This window comes from Vanessa tameamea, chromosome 3 (assembly GCF_037043105.1).
Source record: "Vanessa tameamea isolate UH-Manoa-2023 chromosome 3, ilVanTame1 primary haplotype, whole genome shotgun sequence".
NCBI lineage: Eukaryota > Metazoa > Arthropoda > Insecta > Lepidoptera > Nymphalidae > Vanessa > Vanessa tameamea.
Genome location: NC_087311.1, coordinates 5096331 through 5121895, shown reverse-complemented (window position 1 = coordinate 5121895; position 25565 = coordinate 5096331). Strand labels below are relative to the sequence as shown.

Here is a 25565-nt window from a genome sequence, read left to right as displayed (position 1 = left end):
ATTACAGTGTTTATGGCGTAATCGGTAACATGAACATATGAGTGGTTGGCACTTGAGCCGACATGTGACGCTAATTTCACGCCAGACAGCTCAGCAAGAGCGATCCCTAAATTGCACCGAAACAGTCTGTCGCGTTGCGGAGTGACGAAACCGGTGCATGATTAAAGGGGAAATGTTCACATAACATTGACATTTGATAGTCAGCCGTATTTGCCGAATCGCGTACGTCGCATCAGTCAATAGAAGTCGCGTTTTTATTTACTTATACAAACAAAAGAGTTGCTTCCTTTTCGGAATACGTAGCTACGTACTTTATACTTAGAATTACTGTTTAGAAATTGTTTCAAACATTTTAACAATGCGCTTTCACGTATTATTTAAATTAAATTAAACAGATATGTGTATATATACTAAATTAATTGTGTCTCTTATTAACAGTAACAACCTTTGGGAAAATTAGGTTGTGTCTATTAAGTAAACCGATATTAGAAGGAAGGCTGTGTAATACAATTAATTAGAACACCTCGAGTTCTGAATTCGCTGTCACTACGATAATTGACTTGTATAGTTGCACGTGAACTTTGCATACGTGTTAGTGAAAATTTAAGCAACATAGGTATATTTGACAATCCATAATTCTACCACTAATAACTGATGAACTAATATGATCAAAGTTAATATATTAGATTTTTAATGTAAATGAGTACGTATTTATTGCAACAAAACATCTTGGTGGTTTTGTGCAAGCCCGTTTAGGTAGGTACCACCCACTCATCAGATATTCTACCGCTAAACAACAGTACTCAGCATTGCTGTGTTCCGGTTTGAAGGGTGAGTGAGCCAGGGGAACTACAGGCACAAGGGACATAACATCTTAGTTCCCAAGGTTGGTGGCGAATTGGCGATTTACGAGTTGTTAATATTTCTTACAAAGCCATTGTCTATGGGCGGCGGTGATCAAGTACCATCAGATGGCACCTATGCTCGTCCGCCAAGGTATGCCATAAAAAAAAACGAAAGAAAATACAATGAGAAATTATAGTAATAAGCTAAAAGTGAAATAAAACTGTATCCAACACGAAGACGCACAACACTACTATTAATATTTAATTTCCACAAGGGCGATATTTTTCTTAACGTCACTCTCAGAGAAAATACGGTAGACGTTAAGAAAAATATAAAGCATATAAGTTTTTTGACGCTTGAGACTATGAAACACTTACAGCGTTTGAGTACCAGAGTTTATATGAAATCTTAAAACAAATGTCTGGCATGATGAGCAAAGATTCATGTTATCATCATATATTTTTTTAATAAACATTACTTTTAAGAATATCAGCAATTATTATTCACTGGTAATTAAAAAGTACTCACTGGAACGTAACGATCTAGTCGTTTAATTTTTTATTTTATATTTTGGAAATTGTCATGTGTTCGATTTCAAATGTCGAAATTTTAACAAACACTATATACTTCTACTTCTGTTTCTAAAGAATTTGATCTAGAAGTTTCTTTCGCCTAGAATAATTACAGGACGATTGATACATTTGTATATTGTAAATAAATCTAGGCTGTATTTTTCATAATAGGAAAACTTATAAAAATGAAATACATTGGCTGATAATACTAGAACAAAGAAGATATGTAACCTTATATATAAATATATATTTGGAATAGCGTTGTTACTAACATTATTAAAACAAAGTTTACATTTGCATAAATCAGTGGATTGATTGACAGAACCGTCCAGTTCTCAATCAAACAAAATATTATTAATTCAAGTAGGCTCAAAATAGCACATAGAAGAACCGGCAAGAAACTTAGTAGTTAACTCTTAAACGTCTACTTTTCAAAATACCCTATATCTATTATTTTCAAGTGTCTTTACAATAATCACACAAATACCGTTGTGTTATGAATTTCTAACAATAACTAAAAACGGATTATTAGCTGAAACAAATGAAACACAAATAGTGGCTTTAATATAATAGTTTCGAGTATCTACATGTCTCAAATAGGATTTGATAGTAGGGGTAGAGAAAATCGCACTGAACTTTAACAGCCAATCCAATCAAATATCTATTCGTACTATGAGATTTCAGAAGTTTTATTAAATTCCTAGTTACTTAGAAATCTGATTTATTTACAATTATTCTAAATATACTTTTGTATAAAATCAGTCTAAAGCATGTTCCTGCCTGGGATAGGTAATAAACTTAATCACTTTAATGACTATACTAGAATATTCATCCACGATGAAGGAACTTCCGCCTCTAAAATTGAAAACCTTAATGCAAGTTAAAATTGCGCTAACAATCCAAGCCACCATAGTATTAATTTTAAATAAGCTTCTTATGTGATCTTTAGTAGGAATACCGTACCGTAGGAATTATGGTTTTTATTAATAAAGTTTATAGTTAAAGTACTTTACTTCAGTTTGCCGTCATTATTTTATTATTATAAGTTAGTTAGAGTTATTATTATAAGATAGGAATATAAAAATAGCAAAAATATATAATACCTAAATAATTGATAATGTTTAAAATCATCAAGATATCATTAAAATGTTGTATCAACTTGCTATTCTAATTTGAATAGTGGCTTGAAAGTCCGGCATGCGCTCCATAAACTAGTTTGGAACTAAAACAAACTATCGGTTCAATAATACATTGGCTTTAGTAGGATTAATTTAGTATTTTTTCCGAATTTTATTAAATATGACTTAAAGATTAATGACTTAATTTTTAAAAATGTTCAAATATTTTCGATCGATTTGTTTCGGGAGGAGTTAGTGTAGACTAATCAGAGTAGGTTCTTCTCTATGCTATTCTGTCGCCAAACATAAGTGCTTTTTATTGTGGTGAATTTAATTTGAAAATTTAGCCCAGTGTAATCGCAGGCGGATGGTCATCTGATGATGATTTTAAGTGGTCATCATTGCCCGTAGATATTGGCGCTGTAAGAGATATTAATCGTTCTTTATATCGAGAATGCGCCACCAACTTTGGAGACAGTATGTTATGCCCCTTGTACCTGTAGTTACACCGGTTCACTCACCCTTCAAACTGTAACACAAAAATACTAAGTGTTGTTTAGCGGTAGAATAGCTGATCAGGTACAAATAACATATTTGCGGCGCATTAATGGCTTTAATTGCTTACGGTGCGAGTGTCAATGAGAGAAGGTATTAGGTGACATTTTACCATTCAAACATTCGCTCGTTTGACCAACTAAAGAAATAATAAGACAGTCATCACTCTGCAAAGCTCTCTCTTTACTTGTATCTAGGCTATCAAGTGCCAATTACCTTAAGCACGCCCTTCGTATTTTCATCGACTCTACAAATCAAATTACCATCTCAATTACATTAAGGGGGACTAATACTGTGAAAAATACAAGTTCTACAGCTTATATAATATATATCATATAAATTACCATTAGGTATATACTTGATATATAATGATAATTTACTTACGATACTCGATACCATTATATACCATGATAAACTCGCAATTTTTTTTGTTTAAAATTATTTTTTTGTCTAAAACCCTTAAAGTTTTATACTATCCGACATTTTTCTCTTTTACGGTGATAAGTTTTAAATGAAAACTTTTGAATTATTAAGATACGAAGCATACATCTTGACTAAAACTAAATTAAAATAAAATTTCATTATACTATAGTTGTTGTACGATTGTAGAAAAAGAATATACCAATGTATTTTTATAACATTGGTAGCAGAATCAAGAGATATGACATATATTATATGATTGTCATATCTACATAGCCTTTCGAAACCCACAAGCTAAAACTACCATTTTCGTTTTAAGCCAAAATCAATATATCCGAAACAATGCAAATATCGTTAGCGTTATGCCTCCATCTATGCTAGTATAATGGTTATTCACGCCCATTATACATTGGGGCGTTGAGGCTCATATCTCAGGCGTGCAAGGTAACAGATGCCGTTATGCCGGAATAAGTAAAAGGCATTATAAGATAGCCTGAACATAATTGAAGTTCCATAGGAACATTAACCTAATCTATAATACAAAGCAGTTTCAATACTTTATGTTCCCTGGTTGTTAATTAACTGAGATTATAAAATTATAATCTTTCGATTAAGAGTTCGATTTAAAATTAAATTAAATTTATATATTTTATTGAAATCTGTAAATTATAACAGAACTGTAAGTAACTAAAATATCCGTTCAAAACCCTACGCTCTACGACATCTAATTTTAAAAACTCACAACAAACTAAGTACATCTAACATTATACATACATTGCACATTCAATTACGGGAATATCCAATGTTAAATAAATAGTAAAAGGATAAGTTTGTAGCCTAATGCACCACGGTATGCCAGTGTAGATTGGTGGGCACACATGCGACATCATTAATTTCGAGACAGGTTTACTCATGGTGTCTTTCCATATTGCCTAAGACATGATCCAGTTACAATCACAAATCATACATTAGCACATTAATTGATATATTTCGGGTGACATTTGTTAGTGTTACAATAAGAGTTAAATTTACTTTTAAGTCAGTCAATAAAATACCAATTTGCTATACTTAAATATCTATACAATAGGATAGGTTTGTATAAAAGTCATATCTGAGTTGAGTCTTCTTACAAAGAAACTTCGCATCTCCCCCATTCTTGACGCCCTCGCGCATAATATTTTCAACGAACTATCACGCGTCATAAATCAAACATTGTTATTCTAGGATCACTATTTAAAGTGGGGAAACCATCAATTTATACGATGGCAACATTGCAGGAATCATTTGTGAGGTTTTTTGTTCAAGTCACGTCTGATCTTTGATAAAAATGTTTGTGTTGCTCGGTTTGAATAAGATTGGGATGACGACGTGATGATAAATTACTATAATAGATTTAATGTCATACAAGAATTTGGAAATTGAGATGTCGGAACGCGATTGTAGAACCTGTTAACTACATATCTGTTTTAAACGCAATAACCGTAAACGTTTTTTAAAATATATATATATATTTAATTTTGAGTTTACGCATGTATTTCAGATGTTATACGTTATTATCAAAATATGCGTGACTGCTATTTTTATTTGAAAAGAATGAATATTATTGAAATCGAAATGATACAACAAAATCAGTAATTCTATTAAAATTTATTAAAAAAAATATTTTAATTTATAGAATTTAACGTATAAATAAAACGTTAAAGAAAGGAATAATTTCAAATGTTTTCATCGAAACTAAAATAAAGTTTCATAAATATCTAAGATTATTTAGCTACTCGTATGTATCTCAGTTTATAGTTGTCTACTTTCCTTAATAGAAACTAGGTAAGCCTTTGTTTGTACGTATTTATGTGTAGATCTTGTAAGCTCTTAGACTAGCGTTAATCGAACTGCATTTACGTTATTGCATTGTTTATATAGTCCTGGTGTTAATTTAAATCCTTATTCTAGATTAATGTTAATGCTGTTCCAAGCTTGAGCAATTAAGATTGTGCTAGCTGTTATTTATTTTATGGACATATCAATATAGACATAAAAATTACTAATTGAATTAGGGTTATACATAACCAAAAATTAAATTAGAAAAAAGTGTGAGAACTTCATAATATTTTACAGAATACTATCTATCCCCAGCTGCGTGCAGATGGTATAAGGTTTTACATAAAACGTTAATATCGTAATAATACATATAATTCTATTCGTTTATATGGCGCACGCCGTATCTTTAAAATTCATCATCTTATTCCATTTGATTTGATGGTGTTTGAGTTTATCGCATTCAGACAAATAGACGTACAGACACAGCGAGAGGATAATAATATCTAGTAATTAAAGTACCTGTTACATACACTATTTTTTAATGTTCATTATAAGGGCAAATATAGGGACTCCATGGTCAATTGTTTTAATTACCTAATAATAAATTCTTAGATTTAGAGTAATTGAAAAAGCTTATGTTATCAAATGGTAAAGGCATGGGTCATAACACTTTGGAATATAGCGATTATTTTATAGTAGAATGAATAGTAACTTACTAGAGCGTTTTGCCATATCGCTTATTGCTCACTCAACCTTTATACTGGAGAATATTTTATTGAAGCTTCAATCTGAACTGGCAACATTTATGATTTATGGTTCCTTTGTTTTACTTATAAAACAAAAACATCGTGGAAATGTTCGTTACTCTATTATACATAAGTATAGAGATATTCTACAAAGTGGATCCATGATCTCCCTCTCTGACATTAGGTGCCGGAAGTTGGGGCTGCCCATGGGTTGCATTGTTTTGATACGGAAACGCTTTTATGTCTATTCTTTGTTATGTTCTTTCAGGCCCTTAAAATCTTTTATTATGAAAGTAGCCAATTTTCAATGCAATTGTGTCGTTGTTACATTTTTATCGGGATATAATTTAGATCATAGATTTCTATCCTTTTAAGAGTAAATGTTAACGCACTGTCCATTATCGTTGATTTGATGTCATTGTTACAAATATATGAGCACAAAATTAAATTTGATTAAGAAAATTTAATGTGGTGGTAGAGTTTGTACTGTTAAATTCGGAAAAAAAGGATTTCAACCGGAATTCAATTAGGACTTTTTGTAAAAAAGATGAAACGTCACTTGAGGCTTGTTGTCGATCATCAGTGCGGGAGAAGACGAAAATTTTTTCTTATAAGTAGCTATTTTAAATGTAACTTGTACTATAATAGAATCTCATTTCTATTTATCAGCTTTTCATTTAAATGTTCTTACATATAAAAACATTTTATAGCTTTATTTATAATATTTTTGCAATTTAACATACAATTATTACTTTGTAGAAGATAGAAGAGTACGTTGATCCATGTTTGAAACTAAATATTAAATACAGTTTTTTTTTTTTTTTTTTTTTATGTATTTGGTGGCAAACGAGCAGGAGGCTCACCTGATGGTTATCATGAATAGACTCAAATTTCGTTTTTACAGTTTTTTTGTGTATGCGTTTATCACTTACTTGCTCCTTAAAACAAGGATTATTTTCGAAACACGTTATCTCCGTCATAATACATAACATATTTATTTTTAAAAACAGGTATTTTAAACATGTTTAAAAAATATATAATAAATGTATTTATTTTGTTGTGCATATTACGCGCCGCCCTGGGAAGACTCAAGTGTCCACTGGGGCTATATCTCCCCCGTTGGAAACTCATAGAAGTTAGAATAAGGGAATTACACGGGAATTAATCAACTTTACTTTTTTGAAATTATAATAAAACCTAAAATAAAAACCCAGTTCGTAGTCTAAAGTGGCACATTACAGTCTTGTTTTTATCTCAAAATTACATTTACTCAAACGATTCAGTCATTCGATTAATCTCGAATATACGCGCCTTGCAGTAACATTGTCGTAGAATTTGTGTCATCCTCCTCAGTAAATCGAGTCATTTTACGAGTTACTTAAGCGAGAATATTATAAGACATCGGGGTCGATGATAGCCGGAATGTAATTAGCGAGAGAAGCCCTTACTAATACTTTACGGCATCTCACCGCTGATATTAAATTTCTTATAACTAGTATTAATTTATAGATATACATGCTGTCATTTAGAATATAGAAACAGTGAAATTTCTCTAGAAAATTGTAAGGTTTTTAAAAAGATAGCACGAAAGTGCGTTTCAGCACTTTTTATATTTCGCACATTGTCCGCGAAGAAAATGCATATTGTAGTTCCTGCGCTTTTTTCATTGTTCGTTGTCGCTTCCACTTTGATCAAAACTTTGATATTACTCTAGTTTTCAAATGTACACTTTTGTGTGGTTAATGAACGCTGTTGGTGTACGGTGGCGCTTTTAGTGGCGGTTAGTGTGCTATTTCCTGCTCATATATATTTTTGTAGTTAATAACCATATAATATGTATTGTTAATAAATGTTATATGTTTTAGTTATAGTATGTATATTATGGGCAATGATAGCCCGTTTTAGAACTATATGCTTTTATTCGATACTATTTTAATTCAGAACATCAGCTCTTTCTGAATGCTGGGAGGTAAAACTGAAACTTTTCTCGTTATTTGTAAATACGATGAAATTATCCAAAAAAAACCTGCGATTGTCAAATTCATGATCATCAACCTTTAAAATATCTGTTACAGCTCTTAATACAACTTCAACCAAATATTTCGGATACGTAAATATATTTACAAGGAGAGATTGATGTAATCTACGACTTTTATCTTTTACAATTGTACATATGCCCTTTTTTATACTTGACTTCATAGCTTTGAACAGTAAAATAAAACACGGAGTAAATGACAAGTAAGACATTTATATGGGTATACATTAAATTGAGATGAAATCTCAGATAATTATCTTTCCTTTAACATAATTGATGGCACATGTGTGCGTATACTGGTTCTGTGATCGTGTGAAAATAGGCAATGGTGATTTGTAGGGAGATAACGTTAATGGACCGTGGTGTTGCCATGACGCTATATTTAGCTAGCTTCGGAACTATAAATATACCGCTGTAAAATTGCGTTTTTACAACGATGTTGTAGGGATTACAAAACAAAGTGTAGATCACAGGAAAGTGTTATAAAATTGTGTTCGTATTAATTTATTTTGGTTATTTTCGGCTAATTCTTTAGGTTATTTACGTAATACACACAATCTTAAAAGTGTAGATACGTATTTTGGTTACAGAATCGTTCTTTATTTAAATTTTACTATAGAAAATTGGGTAACGTATTAACTACTCGATATCTTATATAAAATATTATTTACTACATAAAAAAAAACGATTAGAATGTTTCCTGAGATGTTTGACTTTTACTTATATTTTTAATTCTTTGTAAATGAAAATTAAAGGGCAGGTCATTAAATATAACTGAGTTATGCCGTTTGAAGTTTTATGGAGCATTGTGTGAGATGCATCTACCGCCTAGCTTATAGCTATTGTGACTTGGAGGACCCTACAGATGTCTCCGCTGCCTCTCCGCCTCTCGACGTGTGTCGCCTACGCAGCTTATTGGGGGAATACATTCCTGCCTAGTAAAATGTCTAGGCGTTCATGGAACATGAATTGCAAGCGCTTGTTATAAAAATAAAAAAAAGATTTTGATAATATTGAGGAATGTTTTGTAAACGATTTTCGTAGGTAGTATAATTTATGATTATATATTTCTATGATGTATAGCATTTCGGTGTTCATTTCAATATTAGACAGTAAGAGCCGAGAGGGGTCAGTGGCTTGAAAACGTAAATTTAAAATATAATATAAAAATAAAATAAAACGCACCAGAGTATTTTCATGCATTTAATTTGTGTTAAGAAATATTTGGTACTCAGCGGTGGAAAAAAACATCATCAGGAATTATTGTATAAGTCTGATGACATTTTGACACACGTATCCATATATCGGAATCGGAACAGCATGGTGGATAAGTTCCAAAAGTCTTTCTCATAGGAGAGGTTTTTACACAGCAGTGAGATATTCACTTATAATATTTATGTATCATGGAATAGTTCCATAATTCAGTATTTATATGGTTAACATTAAACTTTCGATGTAGGTACTCGTAGTTTGTTGTGAGTATTTCGAGTTGGATAGTTAAATGCGTAAAGCTTTTAGCGCCCATTTTATTTGTTTATAGTGCTCTTGTCTAGAATCATCGTAAATCTTTTTACAAAAGATTTTAATGTAGTCAAGAATAATAAGTGGTTTTCTGATGAACAAAAAAAAGAACATAATAATTATTGTTTTTGTTTTCCTAACGTTGTGTCAAGTGAATATAACAAAGTTATCAGCCAGACGGAAGAACAACATTAGTTCCTATGATAAACTGTTACGTCGTCGCTGCCGGCAAATCGCAATGGGGGTGAAAACATCAAGTTTCTTTAATGAGCACTTCCTAACGATCTAATTGAAAAGAACGATTTCTCATGATATTATTGTTCATCAGTCTAGTGCTAATACAGCAAACGTTCGAGAGCATTCGTTAAAGTAGAAATAATGATAAAACTCCCATTCAGTACAAAATAAAGGCAATTCTTACAACTTTTCAAAGAAACAAACAAAGGCATTACGTTAAATTATTCTTAGGTAAATAGTGCTAACAAATAGCATTTTTGCTTAAAAGGAGTTCAAAACTTTATGTGAAAATGTACATGTATAAATTAGTGCACCTTTTTATTTAAACATACAAATGTACTGTTTCATTACTATTGTCTATTTTACCTTTTATCTTTTAACCAAAAAGTGCATTTGCAGAAAGTTGCTTTACGATGGAGTGACTTAGAACATATCAAAAGCTTAGAGTTTACTGACACAGTTCGGACCGATTAGAGAAACGAGAAAATAGATTTAATTAACGCTATTGTCCGAATTAATCCGAAGCATTCCCACTTAAGAGGAAGTTCTTAAATGGATTATTATGCAAATCGCCACTACTCAACGGAGAATATTTCCGTCTATTCCAGTCTCTACTAAATGGTACAATTTATGTATGCAGAGCTAGACAAAATCGTACCAACAATCTATTACTGCAAAGGGAGATTTATTTTAATGGATTAAAGTCGAGATTTTCTTAGAAATTGAATTCGTGTTCTTAGTAAGCGCGAGCGTGCTTCAAACGAGACTGCGCGTCGCCCTTTGGACTTTAAGTAATAAAAATATATGACTTAATAATAATTACGTGCAAGTTTTTTAATGAAGACTTATTATAGTACAATATTTGATTTTTGAGTAACGTCAATTAACGTGAGGCTTCAGTAAAATATTTATTTTATAAAATATAAATATATTTTTTGTGTATCTTATTGTTCAAAACTTTTCTTTTAAATTTTTGAATAGTTGAAATAGTATTTCAAGTATTATTAAAGAAAAAGTATATTGCTGTAATTTAACTCAAATGGTATTGGTAGTATTTATCATTAATTAATAAATGTTTATTTTTTGATGACAATGACGAGATATACTTATAAAAAACGCTTCACACTCAACTACTTCTGCGTGAATGCTGTGTCGAGGGCTTTGAAATACACACAACGTAAATATAACATGATCACTATGACATACGTAATTTCTTTGAAAATATGTTATGAGTGTGAAACCTGCTTCTGTTGATATAAATCTTAGTTACAGTGACAACATTGCTTAAGACAAAAACGAAGGTGAAATTCGTAATTTTAGTTAGTCTTGAACATTTTAATTGATTATCCAATCTCGACCTAACCGGTCAATCTCCTTCGCGTCTCCTCTATCTTACGTGATTGGCGAAATAATTTGTACTCTCTCGTTGCAATTAAGACACTACAAAAAAAACAAAAAAGTAAATAAATATACCTAATTGAAAAAATGTAATAAATTAAATATCTTTGAATAAATTGTGGGATTATAAATTGTCCATAAAATAAGTGCTAAAAATATTTTATGTACCTAAGCATCATCTCTAGAACCATTTACGTAAAACTAGACTTCAGATTTTAGAACTTCTTTGAAAGCGGTAAAGTATACTTTTTATTTTAGAAAATGAAGGATCTTTTGACGATACTCAAGAAACTTTAATTCAGTATTCAAGGCTATGCTAATGAACTTACTTGTATTTTATATTCGAATTTTTTAAGAGGTTTAAGAATAAAATGGTGGCGTAATCGACCTGTTACAAATCACCGCTGGTCACGTGAATCGCGAATGTGATCGTAAATTTAAATTGACACTAATCTTCCGTGGCCGGTAGTTGTGCATTTTGCGAGTTACATGGTCACAGAGTGAGATTAACCGGAGAATATTTTTAGCAGCATATTATAAACCGTGGCTTGATGTAAATTTCACATGGTAAACTTTTTTTATAAATAGAGGATGGTTTTTGTTTATTTTGAGTTAATATTAATGTATTTTATTTAGTGCGTCGTCGGCAAATCGAAATAATATTTATGATCCAAGCTATCAATATAATATTTTAAGGGAATATTTTAATAGTCGTTTATTATGAGTTAACTGCATCGTTAGTGTAATGGCTTGATATAAGGCCACAGATCTCGCTCTCAAACCCCAGGTCGGGCAAATAAAAAATTATAGGATTTTTTTGTCAAAAAATTCACAGTTTTACTCTAAAAATTCTTATTTCCAACTTACAGACTTCGGGCGGTTGCTCGTTGTTTTTATATTCCCGTACATCGGAGAGCACGTAAAGTCGTTGGTCCTGTGCCTGAACTCTTTCCAGTCGTGTCGGATTTGTCATCCCATCGGATTATGGGAGTGAAATGATATAAGGATAAATTTAATTAGATATTGGTTGTATAGAAATGCCCCACGGGTGGATACCACCGAGGTCTATGGACAAATGGTTACTAGCTCTTCTTCGTTTTGAAATTAGAATATATAATATAAATAATTGTATTGTCATAAAGTTTTGCATGATGAGTGAGTTTGTTCAACTTCAGGCTTCATCGACGTATGACCTCAAGGGTCATAAAATCTCAAATTAGGCGATGACAGGACATTTCTTTACGATTATGAAGTCTAACATGGATCATTGCTCAACTGTCTTCCAAATATCAATTAAAAAAAAAAAAAGGAAAACACTATTTCCATTCAGAATCATGGTCACAGACTGTCTCCGCAGTGAAATCGACAATATCCGCATCCGTAACCATCCGACCCCTGTGTCCCTCAATTACAGCTCTTGCGCAAAATACCCTTTGTAATAATAGCTGAATAATGTACATCAGACAGCCAGAAAGTAAGGTAAAAGGTACTACATTCATTTGTATTTAAACCACGTCGCAATTGATTTTATCTAAAGTAATTAAAATAATATGGCTTTTCTTTGATTCTAAATACACTGCTGATGCCTGTATTCGTATTTTTAGTAGTGTATGTATTGTATTGTAGTGTTTTTTTTGTCTAGGTACCATTTTCACGAAATGGATAAAGAAAGGCCATAAATATCCTACTGTTAGTCAAAGAATAAGGCTTTTGAGCTTGCTTATCTGCTCCGTCTATCCACGCAGTTCCATATCACCTCGGTTCTCTAATGATTTATATTCATAAAACTCCAGGAATTCACCATAAAAAATAAACCTCATCATAGACACCAAATACTCTAAGGATTCTCTCCATAATAAGGTATTGATGTTGCGTTATTCTGTTTCTTATTATCAAGAGAACCGATAATATGTCCCTGACATTCCCACGTCCCTAAGTCCACTCACATTTGAGGCCATTAATAATCTATTTGTACAACAATTTCGCTCGAGAGCTTATGTCCTGTCCCGCCCTCGTGCTTGCAATAATAGCAGAACAAAATTGCTGCAATCGAGCTGGGTATCATCGAATTAGATCCCCCGCGTCGCTCTCATCTAATTCAGTGTGGAGAGTGCGTTCGCGGCGACCTGCGTGTCGCTATAAAAGTTAAAAATGATTTGACACTTGCATTTTCATAAAAACGGATCATTTGTGATTCGAAGAAATCCGTAACAATGAAGATAACAGAAACCTTGGTCAATGGAACCGAACTCGACGCTGATGCCATCGAAAGGTAGTCACTGATCTTAATGGTTGTTAAAGTTAAATGTTTAATGTAGAAACTTTTCACGGTGGTCTCAAGAAATTACGACGGTCGTAAGGATTTAAGCCATCTTAAAAGACAGGCAAACAAGTATATCCCGAGTCCCTTGATGAATAATTTACCTTAAGAAGTTGTCAAAGTTTGAAGTCAGGATAGGAAACCATTGACGCTTCGAACCCCTCGCGATACTTCCTGGCGCATTTGTTTCCATGTTATAAACCCCAGTTCGTCCTAAATACTTGGGGTCATTGACCGGTTACCCCGCGAACGTCCGTTGACAAGGGTGGTCGACTATTAATTTTAAAATGCAAGAGAATGTGGATATCTCACGCGACCCTCCGCTAATGAAAAAGTGACTGGAGCATTTGTTCGCTTGATATGTGTTAAAGAGCGAATGATGAAGCAATTTGTCCTAAATTTATAATTTTAAATATTCTTTTACACGAAAGCGTTTGATAAGGTTTTACTACTTTTTGTGTATAATATATAAGACGAGTGAAAAGGTTCCACACAAGCCTAAGCCTAAGCCAAAAAGTAACAACATACTTCTCGTAAGAAGTTATTTCTTATTCTTTCTTACGACCATTTTGTCGAGCATCTTGACTAAAAAAAACTCACGAAACAAAACGGGCAACTGCAAAGAGGGAGTGAATATTCGCGCGGCAGTAAAACACTACTATTTTAGTCTTTTTTATTTGGACATTGTTTCTATTCTTTTATTTTAAAAGATTTATATTGCTACTAAAATTTATCCATTTGTAAAAGTTAATTTTATTATGATTGTAATGGTTCAGAAGAGACACACACTGGCACACGTATTTAAATACATCTCAATAGTGTACTTCATTAAAGTATTAATACTTATATCACACTAGTAAAAAAGAATGTTAAGTTTTATTTAAGTAGTTGGTTTGCATAAGAACTCGGTTAGAACATCGTCTGGCGTTTATGTTTTGATAACCCATTACTCTTTTTTTATTTGCCGCGTCAGGTGAAGTGTAAAGTGGAAAGGAGAATATTTAAAGGGTTCACTCAATAATGTTCGTGTAACCACATGTACGGTTACCTACATTGTAAACAAACGCGGCTCCTGCGGTATCGACCACATGTCATGTAACTAAATATTTTGCTACCATTAATACAGACCAAGGTTCTGCTCCTTTGTATATGTATTATTATTTATAGGCCTTTAACAATATTAAAATAAATGAAGTTTGATTAAACTGAGTTCCATTATTGTAAAAATAGTAAAATAAATTCTCTTTTAACAACAATTGATAAAAAAAGGTTTCTTATTCATTATTGTTACTGTTTTAATTATTTATATTTGATTTTAAAACAACACTCATAATAACAAAACAATTGTATAGTGTAGGACAATATACAATATAGAAACATCATCATCATTATCGATTACTTGTCCTTTTCTCCCATTTACCATTTAGTCGGGGTCGGCGCAGTGTACAAGTTTACACAAATTTAGGAAAAGAGTTGCCACCTACTTGATGCTAATCTTCGGTAATACTTTTGCCGTTAGATTGGTACCTCGTCACCAGATCGATACGCTTTGCAAAAAATCCCTTAGTCGACTGGTGCAACATCGGAAAGTTGTGATGGTGTGGTGCTTAATTATGCCGGTAACGTGGCACGGCGGAAGCGTGGGACAGTAAACAATTGTGGATTATGTACCGTCGAACATATTCAATCAATTGGTAATTGCGTCACAGACAGTTGCATAATTGATACGTTCGGATAATCCAATAATATCGAACTACACTGGAATTGGGCGTAACAAATACCAATTGGGTAATTTATTTAAATCCCTCTTAAATTTAAGTTATGCTTGAATCATTATCAATTTAATCATATTTCAGGCACGAGATCTATGCTAAAATGTTGATTTAAATTGAATGATAATATTCACTACACTCTCTTTCATCGTTTAGCATTGAATAGCTTTTGCTCCTCAGATTAAACCCAACAGAATGAGCTCGTAACTGATTCCTTTATCTTTTCCCTTTGCATAAAAGTACAAAACTACGTTCAGCGTAAAAAGTCAGTTACTACAGACGCTCATTGATCACTGGGCGGGCGGCCAACAGGCTCCAACGAAAGCGAACGCTACGAAACCGTCTACAATATACTATTAAACATATTTACTTTATACTGTAAACTAAAATCAGCTCTATTGTCAATGGATTTAAGCCGACTTTCTCATGATCAAAAATGATTGCTTACGATCGTTTGGTTACGGCTTGGCAGAGCATAGTACGCTACAGACTTACAGTGTATATGACTGATAATATTTATACTGGCGCTCAAAGATTAGTGAGATTATAGATAGTGAAAGTGAATGAGTTTGTATTGCAAGGAAAGGAGTTTTGTTAAATCTACTTTTTTCGACACCTCCGAAACTTTAGGTCCGATTGACTTAAAATTTTGCTAAATTTTGCTAAACGATGCTTCGTTACATCTTTCGCAATGTATATGTTCACTATATTGCAAATTTCGACTTTATTGATTAAATGTGATGTAACTTTGTGAATTTTACCCGTTGTTTAGTTAGGGTGGTTATCAAATTTTATTAGAGTCTGATCTACATTTCCAGCATCTCACTGTTAATGCTATCAAATATTTTAAATAACATTTGCAGTCAATGCAAATTGACGCGATTTATATAATTGGTCGAGAGCCTTAGAGATTAATCTATGATATTCACTATGGATTTGCGAATAAATGGTTTTTTGAACATCGACGAAACTATTATCGGAATTTGGAAGTAAAATTAAAGTGGAAATACCTAAGTAAAGTGTAGTAGTGTTGTATTATAAATAAAGATATATTAATTATAAATTCTTCGTAGTGCACAATATACCTAAGTTATTATGAAATCGCATGAATTTTATTTTTATTTATTCTTACTTCCATTGGAAAAGGCTATACATATATACTATACAAAAAATTTAGATTTAGATTTCGAACCAGTGGTAGCTTTTGAATAAATACTTCTTTGTTACAAATTACAATTTAAACAATTAAAATTCGTTTAAAAATAAATGTATACATATAGTGCAATTGTTTAATCTTTGTCGCCCAAACCTCGTTATTTGGGTTCCGTAGCTATTACCGTTACAGCTTTGTTTTGTCTCTTGAAAATAAAAGTAAAACGATAGTTAAGCGATCACACATAAACTGCTTACTCGATATGATGTAAGGCTTACAAATACTTATGTAGTATATTTTGAGTTTGAGTTAAGTTAAGAACCAACTAAAATAAAAAATTATTACACTTATTATTTTCGTGTTTATTTATATTAAGCCGTAGAGCCTTTTGTACAATTGTCGCATGTTTTTCGTATCTCAAATTAAGCCTTTAAATGGAATCGGTTTATGCTCTAGTAGAAAAAGTATTTGTATTGTGGAGGATAATTTTGGAGCTTGAATATGTAAATTATGTATATTCGAAATGCCATTATGCATCTCTACTGTTTTATTCAAATTTTGATTTCAACATACTTTTTTTTGTAAAGTAGATATAGTAAGAAAACATTTATTTTAACACGTAACTGACCTAACTCTGTTAGTTTAAAGTTAAGACAAAATTAGTTATATATAAATATTAAAAAAAAAAAAAAAAAATTGGTACGTTGTAAGGTGGTAACTTGACCTTTCTTGTCTAGCTTTTATCTCGTGCGAATCATTGACAAAATAGTTTTTTCGATGCCGTTAACTTAAATTATATCAAAAATCTACCAACTTGATCAAATTTCGATTTAAATACTTGCATGATAATACTATTGTGTGGATGAAAATACAAAATTGTTTGGATCTTTAGTTTATTATAACTTACACAATTCGTGTAGAACAAAAATATAATTAACATATTATATTGTGTGATAAGGGATCGAGGCTCGTGACCAGACCTGGTTAATAGTATTGGTAGTTTGTAATCCTATAGTATACGCCTCGTGTTTTAGGCCGCTTGAAGTAACCATTGTTCGTTTGAAGTTGAAGGTCTTCCTTTGTTCTAGATAAACGATATTATGTTGCATTGAAAAAACGTGAATTGATTTCGTTTTAATTGTATTTTTTCACACTTAACTTAAATTTCAACATTGTTACTATTAATTTTATTTACGAATATACTGATATTCTTGTAGATAGAGTCCGCGTTTTTTAGATTAAGTTATGTGTGAAGAGTTTAGGTGATATTTATGATCGTTACTTTCGAATCGTGACTCTCGAAAATCCAGTCGTCCTTAATGAATACACGATATAAATAAATATTATAGTATAATGTGTATTAAGCCAAGTAATCGATCCATCTGTATTGTGCTAATAACCTCACCGTACGCCTCATGTATTTTTATAAACTGTTTATTCAAATAGCACTCCAACAGATATTTTCTCTTTGATGTTGACATAATAACATTTTATCTCAAAGCATATGCAACATATAAACGTATCATAAAAGTCAAATTTGACATTGAAAATTAAAACTTTTATATTAATCGGATTTTGCGTTAATCCGGAGAAAATAATAACCTCATCTTTAATAAATATGCTGGAAAACAAACAAACCAGCCGTAAGTCAATAATAACACTAAATAATAATTATCACTACATAGTATAAATCAAAGTCTATTCCCGCTGTCTGTCTGTCTCTGTGTATGCTTGGAACTTTAAAACAACGCAACGGAAATTGATGAGGTTTTTTTAACAGATAGATTATTTCAAGAGGAAGGTTTATACATATATAAAACATGCATCATATAGTAGAGAAACAATGATAATTTTAGAGATTTCTAATGTTTTGTGATAAATAAACATATTTTTCCGCTTACATTGCAAACGCTGACTGAACTCTATGAGGTAGATCAAAATAATGTACAATACTGTAGTATTGCTCACCTTAAAAAGTACAAAAAAGTCCGCGATTATATAACAATTTTTACAACAATAACCATTTTTATCCTTTACTTTTTATGAGAAATGATGGCTTATTTACGAAGCGTTTTTAATAATGCTTATTCAATTAAGTACCTTAAATACATTGTGCATTGAATATAGATCAATTAGGTCTTTCATAGCAAGTAATTTAAATTAATGTTTTCGAAGATATTACAGATTTAAAATGCAGAGACATAGCGATTTGTATTGTCTAATAACAAAAAAGCTGAAAGTTTAAAGACATTCTGTAGTATATTTAGTATTAGCATTGCACCCGTGCGAAGGCGGGGCGGGTCGCTAGTTACAATATAGTTAAGACTTTAATACATTATTATAACACCTATATCAACAGTTACGTCTGATATGAGAATTAAGCTCATGCAAATTATTAATTTAAGGCGATAAAATTTTACCAAGCCTAGACTATAGAAATTATATCTGTATAAGGGATAAATAATTTAACACCGTAAAGACAGTTGTTGAGCGCGGCGCAGCGGAGCTTGATTAAAATAAACGTACATCGTAATCCCACGTAAAACGTTTACGCGGGAAACGGTACAGGAAATCAAACGCTGCCATATTGGATGCGGAAATGGCGCGCTCGTCGCTTGATGTTATTCGATTACACGTAGAAACGAATTTTATTTTGACGCGAAGTATCATTTAATTAAAATTTCATTTAATCGTCTGAGGCCTAGTCGAGGGTAACGAGTTTATAATAAGTGCTTTCGAAGGTGTTGGATTTTTTTTACAGATAATTAGGAAAAGTATTAATAAATGAGAAGTTATTTTAACATTGTAGTGGTTTTTTGTTATAAAGAGAAGTACATATTACTAAAACGGGTCGAGCCTATTAGAAGCCATATGCTTTCCATTATTTTAAACAAAAAAAAACAGATTTTTCTCAGGATATAGATTGTCGTTTTGTTTCCGTTCATATTGTTAAGTTTTAAAATTTCATTTCTATTGACATTTGTTAAACTTTAACACTGATTAAATCGCCGGGTATAGTTAGTTCAACAATATTGAGTCAAGAATTAACAAGATTTTTATTATTTTAATATATTAGAAATTTATAAAAATACTAATTTATTAAATAATCCCATCATTTAAAGAAATACACAGTATCACTAATACTTATAGATAATTCTACTATTCACAAGCAAAATATACCAGTTCAAACATCAGCAAGAGAAATGTGCTCAAATACCTCTTTTGTTCGATGTTAAAGAGAGATTAAACGAACAAAAGGGGTCATTGGCATTGTCTTCTGCAATAATCTATGAAGGAATTCTCATCAGTAATTGTGTTACTCAGTGTAGAGGATAATTAAAAAGAAATTATGAGATTTTATATTAAAACACAAAACATTAAATAAGAATGTTTAGTTGCCGTCCTATCCTTTCAGTCGGCTGACAATAATGCTTTGATTTTTTATTTATAGGTGTACATATATACTTATCTATTCAATATAACGCTTATGTGTAGTTATGTATGATCGGCTGTTTTAGAGACCAGAAAAAATATTATATAAAAATTAGAATTCTAAAGACATTTATCGATTTATTCACATTGTAGATCGTAACAATACCCAGAGATCTGACGTTAGAATATTAAATAGATAGAAGTTCGGCAACTGAAAGCGAAGTTTGTCAAACGGTATTTCATTTGGAGCGGATGTCGGGATTTTCGTCACGTCCTCCGATATCTAGCGACGCTAATAAATCGGCTTATTATTTGTATTATACCAATTGAATGGTGACAGGAAGAGCGAACGTGGTTCCTACAACATTCCAGTATTATTAACCTTTGAAAAATAAAACATAATTTATGAAAATCGCAAAACGATTGACAAAAATACAGGATTATTCGAAATTTAAATATGAAATTGGTACTGACTGCTTCGATTTATTCAAATCTTGGATTTCATGTAATTCAAAAAAGGAATTGGAAGGAGTTTTGTAATCTCAGCTGAACAAAATTCGCTAAGATTTAGACAGCTCTATTAAAATCGAGCAGTGAGCGTATTACATCTTCGATTGAATTCTCGAAAACTTGAGCCATCAATTCCTTCCCCATCTTTTACCCATAACCTCTTATTTGGAGTTTGTTGAGGTCTATTGAACCTTACCGTTGATAAGATTGATAAGATCTGACGAGTTTGTCTTTGGAATAGAAGTCGAATTTAATGGAAACGTCATTATATTTAGTCAAACTTTTTGACACTTATAGTCAACTGGCTATCTTTTCCGGCTTTGCATAGATAGAGTAACGCATACAAGTCTAGTCTATAAAAAACTTTATATCGTAACATCACCATCTTCATACAATTATCGTCATATTTCTGTCATGTACCCAAAACCTGAATTATGCACGAATTTTAAGACCTTCATGAATCGCTGCGTCTATTGGTGAAAAAAGTATGAAAATATGTCCGGTTGTTTTTGAATTTATCGCGTTCAAACGGATAGATATGGCGGGGGACTTTGTTTTATAATATGTAATAATAATAAGTCGAAATAATCTCAGACAATAAAGTAAATAAACTAAAATCATAGTCTATATAACTTGTCGAACAAAAGCCGTTACTTAGAATCTCACGTGTTGAATTAATTCAATATCGAGTAACTTTAGCGGAAGGATTAGAAGTTTAATAGCAAGAAACTTTTAATAACGTTTAAATTTGTAATGGAAACCTTAGACTTTATTTAAGAAAACCGGTACTTCTTGGTTATTTAGTTTTTACTACTTAAAGTAACAACGCCGAGAAGAGCTATTATTATCATTATATAATTATTATTTATAATTATAATAGTATTTTTAATTCATTTTTTATATAAATAACTGTATATTTCGACATCTTACACACGTTAATACAAACTATTTATATTTATTAAGTTATTCCTCCCTCTATATTCTAAACCTATATTTTATTTTAAGGAAAACTTTACCATGAACTCTTATAGAAACTCCTTCCAGCAACATGTTTTTTTTTTGTAATTGAGTACATTATATTTTTATATATATCTACATAGATATCAATCTAATTCCAATGTTATCTTGTTTTAGCTGCTACTCAATACCAGCGAACAACATGTCGGGTGGGTCCCATGTCTCGAGGGGTACTTTTGGCGCAGACTCCGAGATGTCTGGGAGCAGCGCTCCGCCCCTGCCAAGCCCAGCATCACCGGGAGCTGCACTAGTGTCACCAGAGACATTAAGCAGGCATAGCAGCCCTCCACCAATCCCAGCTCACCCGACACATCAACCAGCGCCATCTTGTTCTTCTCATCGAGTTCATTTGGAATCACCTCTGAGGTTTAAACTAATATTAATTTAAATATAATAAAGTATCATCTTCTGAGTATAATTAATTATCTTTGAATAGTTCAACTAAAAACCACTAATCCAAAGTACAGTGTAGTTGCATCTCAAAATAAAAATTAAGAATTATTGCCACTACAGGTTTATTATTATTTTTTGTACAGTTTTATATGCTTTTTACTAGCTTTCGCCTGTACTTTAAATAGCCTATATGTTCAGTGTAGATATAAATTACCATTATTCAGAATTTCAACCTAATCTGTTCTGTCGTTTTGGCGCAATTGAATAAACACTTATAATATATTATGGATAAGCTAATATACCTATGTTATTTTACGCTTTCGAAGAATCATATTTACTTATGACAACGAAATTTTTCTACCGTCTGAAATTAGCAAAATTGGTTAAAACCTGACTGTATAGGGAAGGGATAATTTAAAGGGTATTTTAAGTTATTCATTGCTCGATTGAAATATTAAAGGTAAAAGCCTACATTAACGCTTCTGAAGTTTGGTTTCTAATGGAAGACTTTGAAGCAACGGTTTATCGTTTTATAAAAGAGGTTATATAATGTTAGAGTAAGTTAAAAGGCTTTAAATCAAAACATAGGAAGGGAATAAAAAAACCTGTATAAGTTATGAATTCTCATGGACGATATGTTTGCTCGTATAGTAGTTTCTATCACAAATACTTTCGACAAACCTTCAATTGTTTTTTAAAAGAGATTATATTAAAATAAATTCAATAAAATATAATGATAGAACGTTTTGATATCCTTTTCGATATAGTTCAGAAGCAATCGTTACCATAACTTTTCTCATATATTCGTCTCTAGCACTCTCCATTAAGTTTTATTTCGTTTTTGTTCCCTTTTCGAAATATAATATCCAGCGGGAATTACGATTGGAGTGTATCAGATTCCCATAATGTCCAGACAGGCGGAAACGGCGACCAGTAAATTGTAGACGCGGTCTAGGTTTCACTAAACTGTTTTGCCATTCTAATGGGTTCATAAATCAATAGTGTTTGTACCACGATATTATGTTTTCTTTACATTGTATGAATTATTTTGGTCACAAAATTATATTTTATTACATACGATTATTGAAGGTTTATCTGCATGTTGCACGACTCTGTTTCAGTTAATCCTAGTTATAAGGGGCATTTTCACATATAAATTATCATATTTATTGTTATAGTCCAGTTATAAAATGAACCACAGAACCACAAAATCGAAAAATTCCGAAAGCTACATGCGACTTAGACTATAATAATTCAATTGTAACGTTTAGATGTCTAACCGACTTATGACGATATCGTCATAAGTCGGTTTTCAACATTTTTACAAGTGATATAATCATTTATTTTTATAACAGAGAAGGCGGGTGGACAAATGAGCTACCCATTGATAAGTGGTCATCTCTGCCCATAGACACTGACCATGACAGCAATTTTGAACATTCCTTACATCGCTACTGCGCCACCAACCTTGGGAACTAAGATTTTATGTGCTTCGTGCTTGAATCTTTCTAGTTACTGCAATCTACATTTTTGCAAATAATATGTTTGTTTAGTATGTTTTTCCGAATTGTGATATATTCTCGATCGGTAACAAAGATGTGGATAATATATAGATATGTCATTAAAAATCCAAACAATAAGTAAACATATATATATTTTTGTTTATATAAAGATTTGGATCTTTTATAATTATCTTTAAGCTCTTCATTAAAAATCGAATTACTGGTTCATTTGCAGTGAAATTATAAAAGATTAAAAGTTAAGCTCTTTGAAAATACAATTTTATAGAAATGAATTGAGTTGTTACTGTATTTTGTGAAGCGAAGGGCTATTAACTATTGTGGCTCGCGCCGATGTAATTCCTATTACAATGATAACATTTTAACGATAGCGGCTCAATGAATATGATGTTTATTTATATACGAGTTGAACTCACGATTATATCCGTATAGGGTTATTGACTATCATGTCATGGGAACCATTTAATTACCTATAAAATATATATCCGATCAATCCAACAAGTTAGATATATTTTGATGAATTGGACACGTCAGACATATTATTGAATCGGACAAATGTTTTAATAATATTTAATTATTTTTTTCGTTCCAGCTTTAGTAACACATGACGGGGCCAATACCTAATTAATCAAACAATTACCCTTTCTTACAACAATTTGGTTTCACGAGACAACTATTTATAAAAAAAAAAAGTTGGCAATTATCTAAATAAAATACTGAGCAATTTTTCTCGTACCATCATAGTCGAATACACTCCAATCTTTGTTTTCATGTGGAGATTTACGGAGAAGTCGTAGCTCAAGTCGGATTTGCTCAAATAGCTCGGCCGATCAGTTTTGTTTTGACATGAGCCTAACATTGGGTACTCTCTGATTCGTATATATATATTTATACACAAACATTGTAAAGATATATATATCAAGTTACTTGGTTTATTATTTATATTGTGTGTATGTATTTTTTTATCTATGTTAAAAAGATGAACCATTTTGCTTATTATTTATACGAAGGTTTATTTGTTTAGGTTATCCAGCCCGCCATCAATGACCTTGGGCGCGTCACTTTCTTTGCAACCAATGCTGTACGGATCTGGCAGCGGTTCAGTTCAACCACCCCTACCTCCGAGCAGGCATCCGACACGGCCATCTGCTTCGATTCAAAACATGCATATAATAAGCGCGTAAGTAATAGATATTTTTTATTAATAATAGGTAAGCAGACGGGAAAATAGGCTACCAACCTTGGGAACTACGAAGCTATTTCTCATATGGCGATAGTGACACTGACTCACGTACCCTTCAAACCGGAACATAAGAATACTAAGTGGTGCTGTTTAGCAGCAGAATAAGTAGTATGGAGGGTTGTACCTCCAGGCGGGCGCACAAAGCCTGTCTGGAAAGTGAGGTTAAGTGAATCGATAAGATTATTTTCTAAATATATGTATTTAAATAAAAACTCAATTGGAACGAAGTTGTTTTCGCTACATATATATAATAACGAATTAAACAACTGACACAGTGCAATAAATTAAACAAAGTTTGAGAATACATAAATGATAAGAAATTTAATTGTTATTAAAAATCTATATAAAACGGAACTGGACCCTGTAGTGTACACAGATCTATAATGACATACTCATTAGTATTAGATTTATATTTTATATAAATATATATTATTTTATAATATTATTTATGCATCTGTCATCTCGAGTGACACACATCGCAAAAGCGCGGGAAAAGAGAATAATTAAAATGGGCGCGCGGTGAAGACGGTGTGTGTGCACAGAGAGCTGATATTTAAATATTATAATAGTATATATATATAATAATATTTATTTTATATTATTATAATATATTTTTTTATAATATTTAATTGGTAAATCGACCTTACATGTGAACATTACAGACCCATTTCAATAAATAACCACTTCTGAACTTTTGAAGTAAGATGGAGAACTAGGTAAAGCCTGCTTCTTACGTGTTATTTTCTTCTTACTGGCTATTCAATAGGACCATAAAATAAAATTTTAAATATATTTTTTGGCTATAATAGAACACAATGCAATTATATTTGTTGTTGCATTGAAAAAGTTTAGAAGGAAAAAAAAAATTGCTTAACTTAAAATTACATATTGCTTACGTATTTCAATATATTACTGAATTTGCGTTCCAAGAAGTCTATA

General features: G+C 31.8%; 1 protein-coding gene across 7 annotated transcripts in view; it reads left to right on the top strand.

Annotated features, from left to right (window-relative positions):
• The window catches only part of LOC113397435 (proton channel OtopLc-like), a 59399-nt gene that overhangs the window by 11392 nt on the left and 22442 nt on the right, over positions 1-25565 (top strand). For 6 of the 7 annotated variants that reach the window (XM_026635766.2, XM_026635767.2, XM_026635764.2 and 3 more), the window contains 2 exons: positions 21588-21836; positions 24408-24563. In XM_026635766.2, the coding sequence (XP_026491551.1) occupies positions 21588-21836; positions 24408-24563 (405 nt within the window). Of the gene's footprint in view, positions 1-13352; positions 13539-21587; positions 21837-24407; positions 24564-25565 lie in introns of those variants that run through there. The other variant, XM_026635773.2, reaches the window with a different exon arrangement.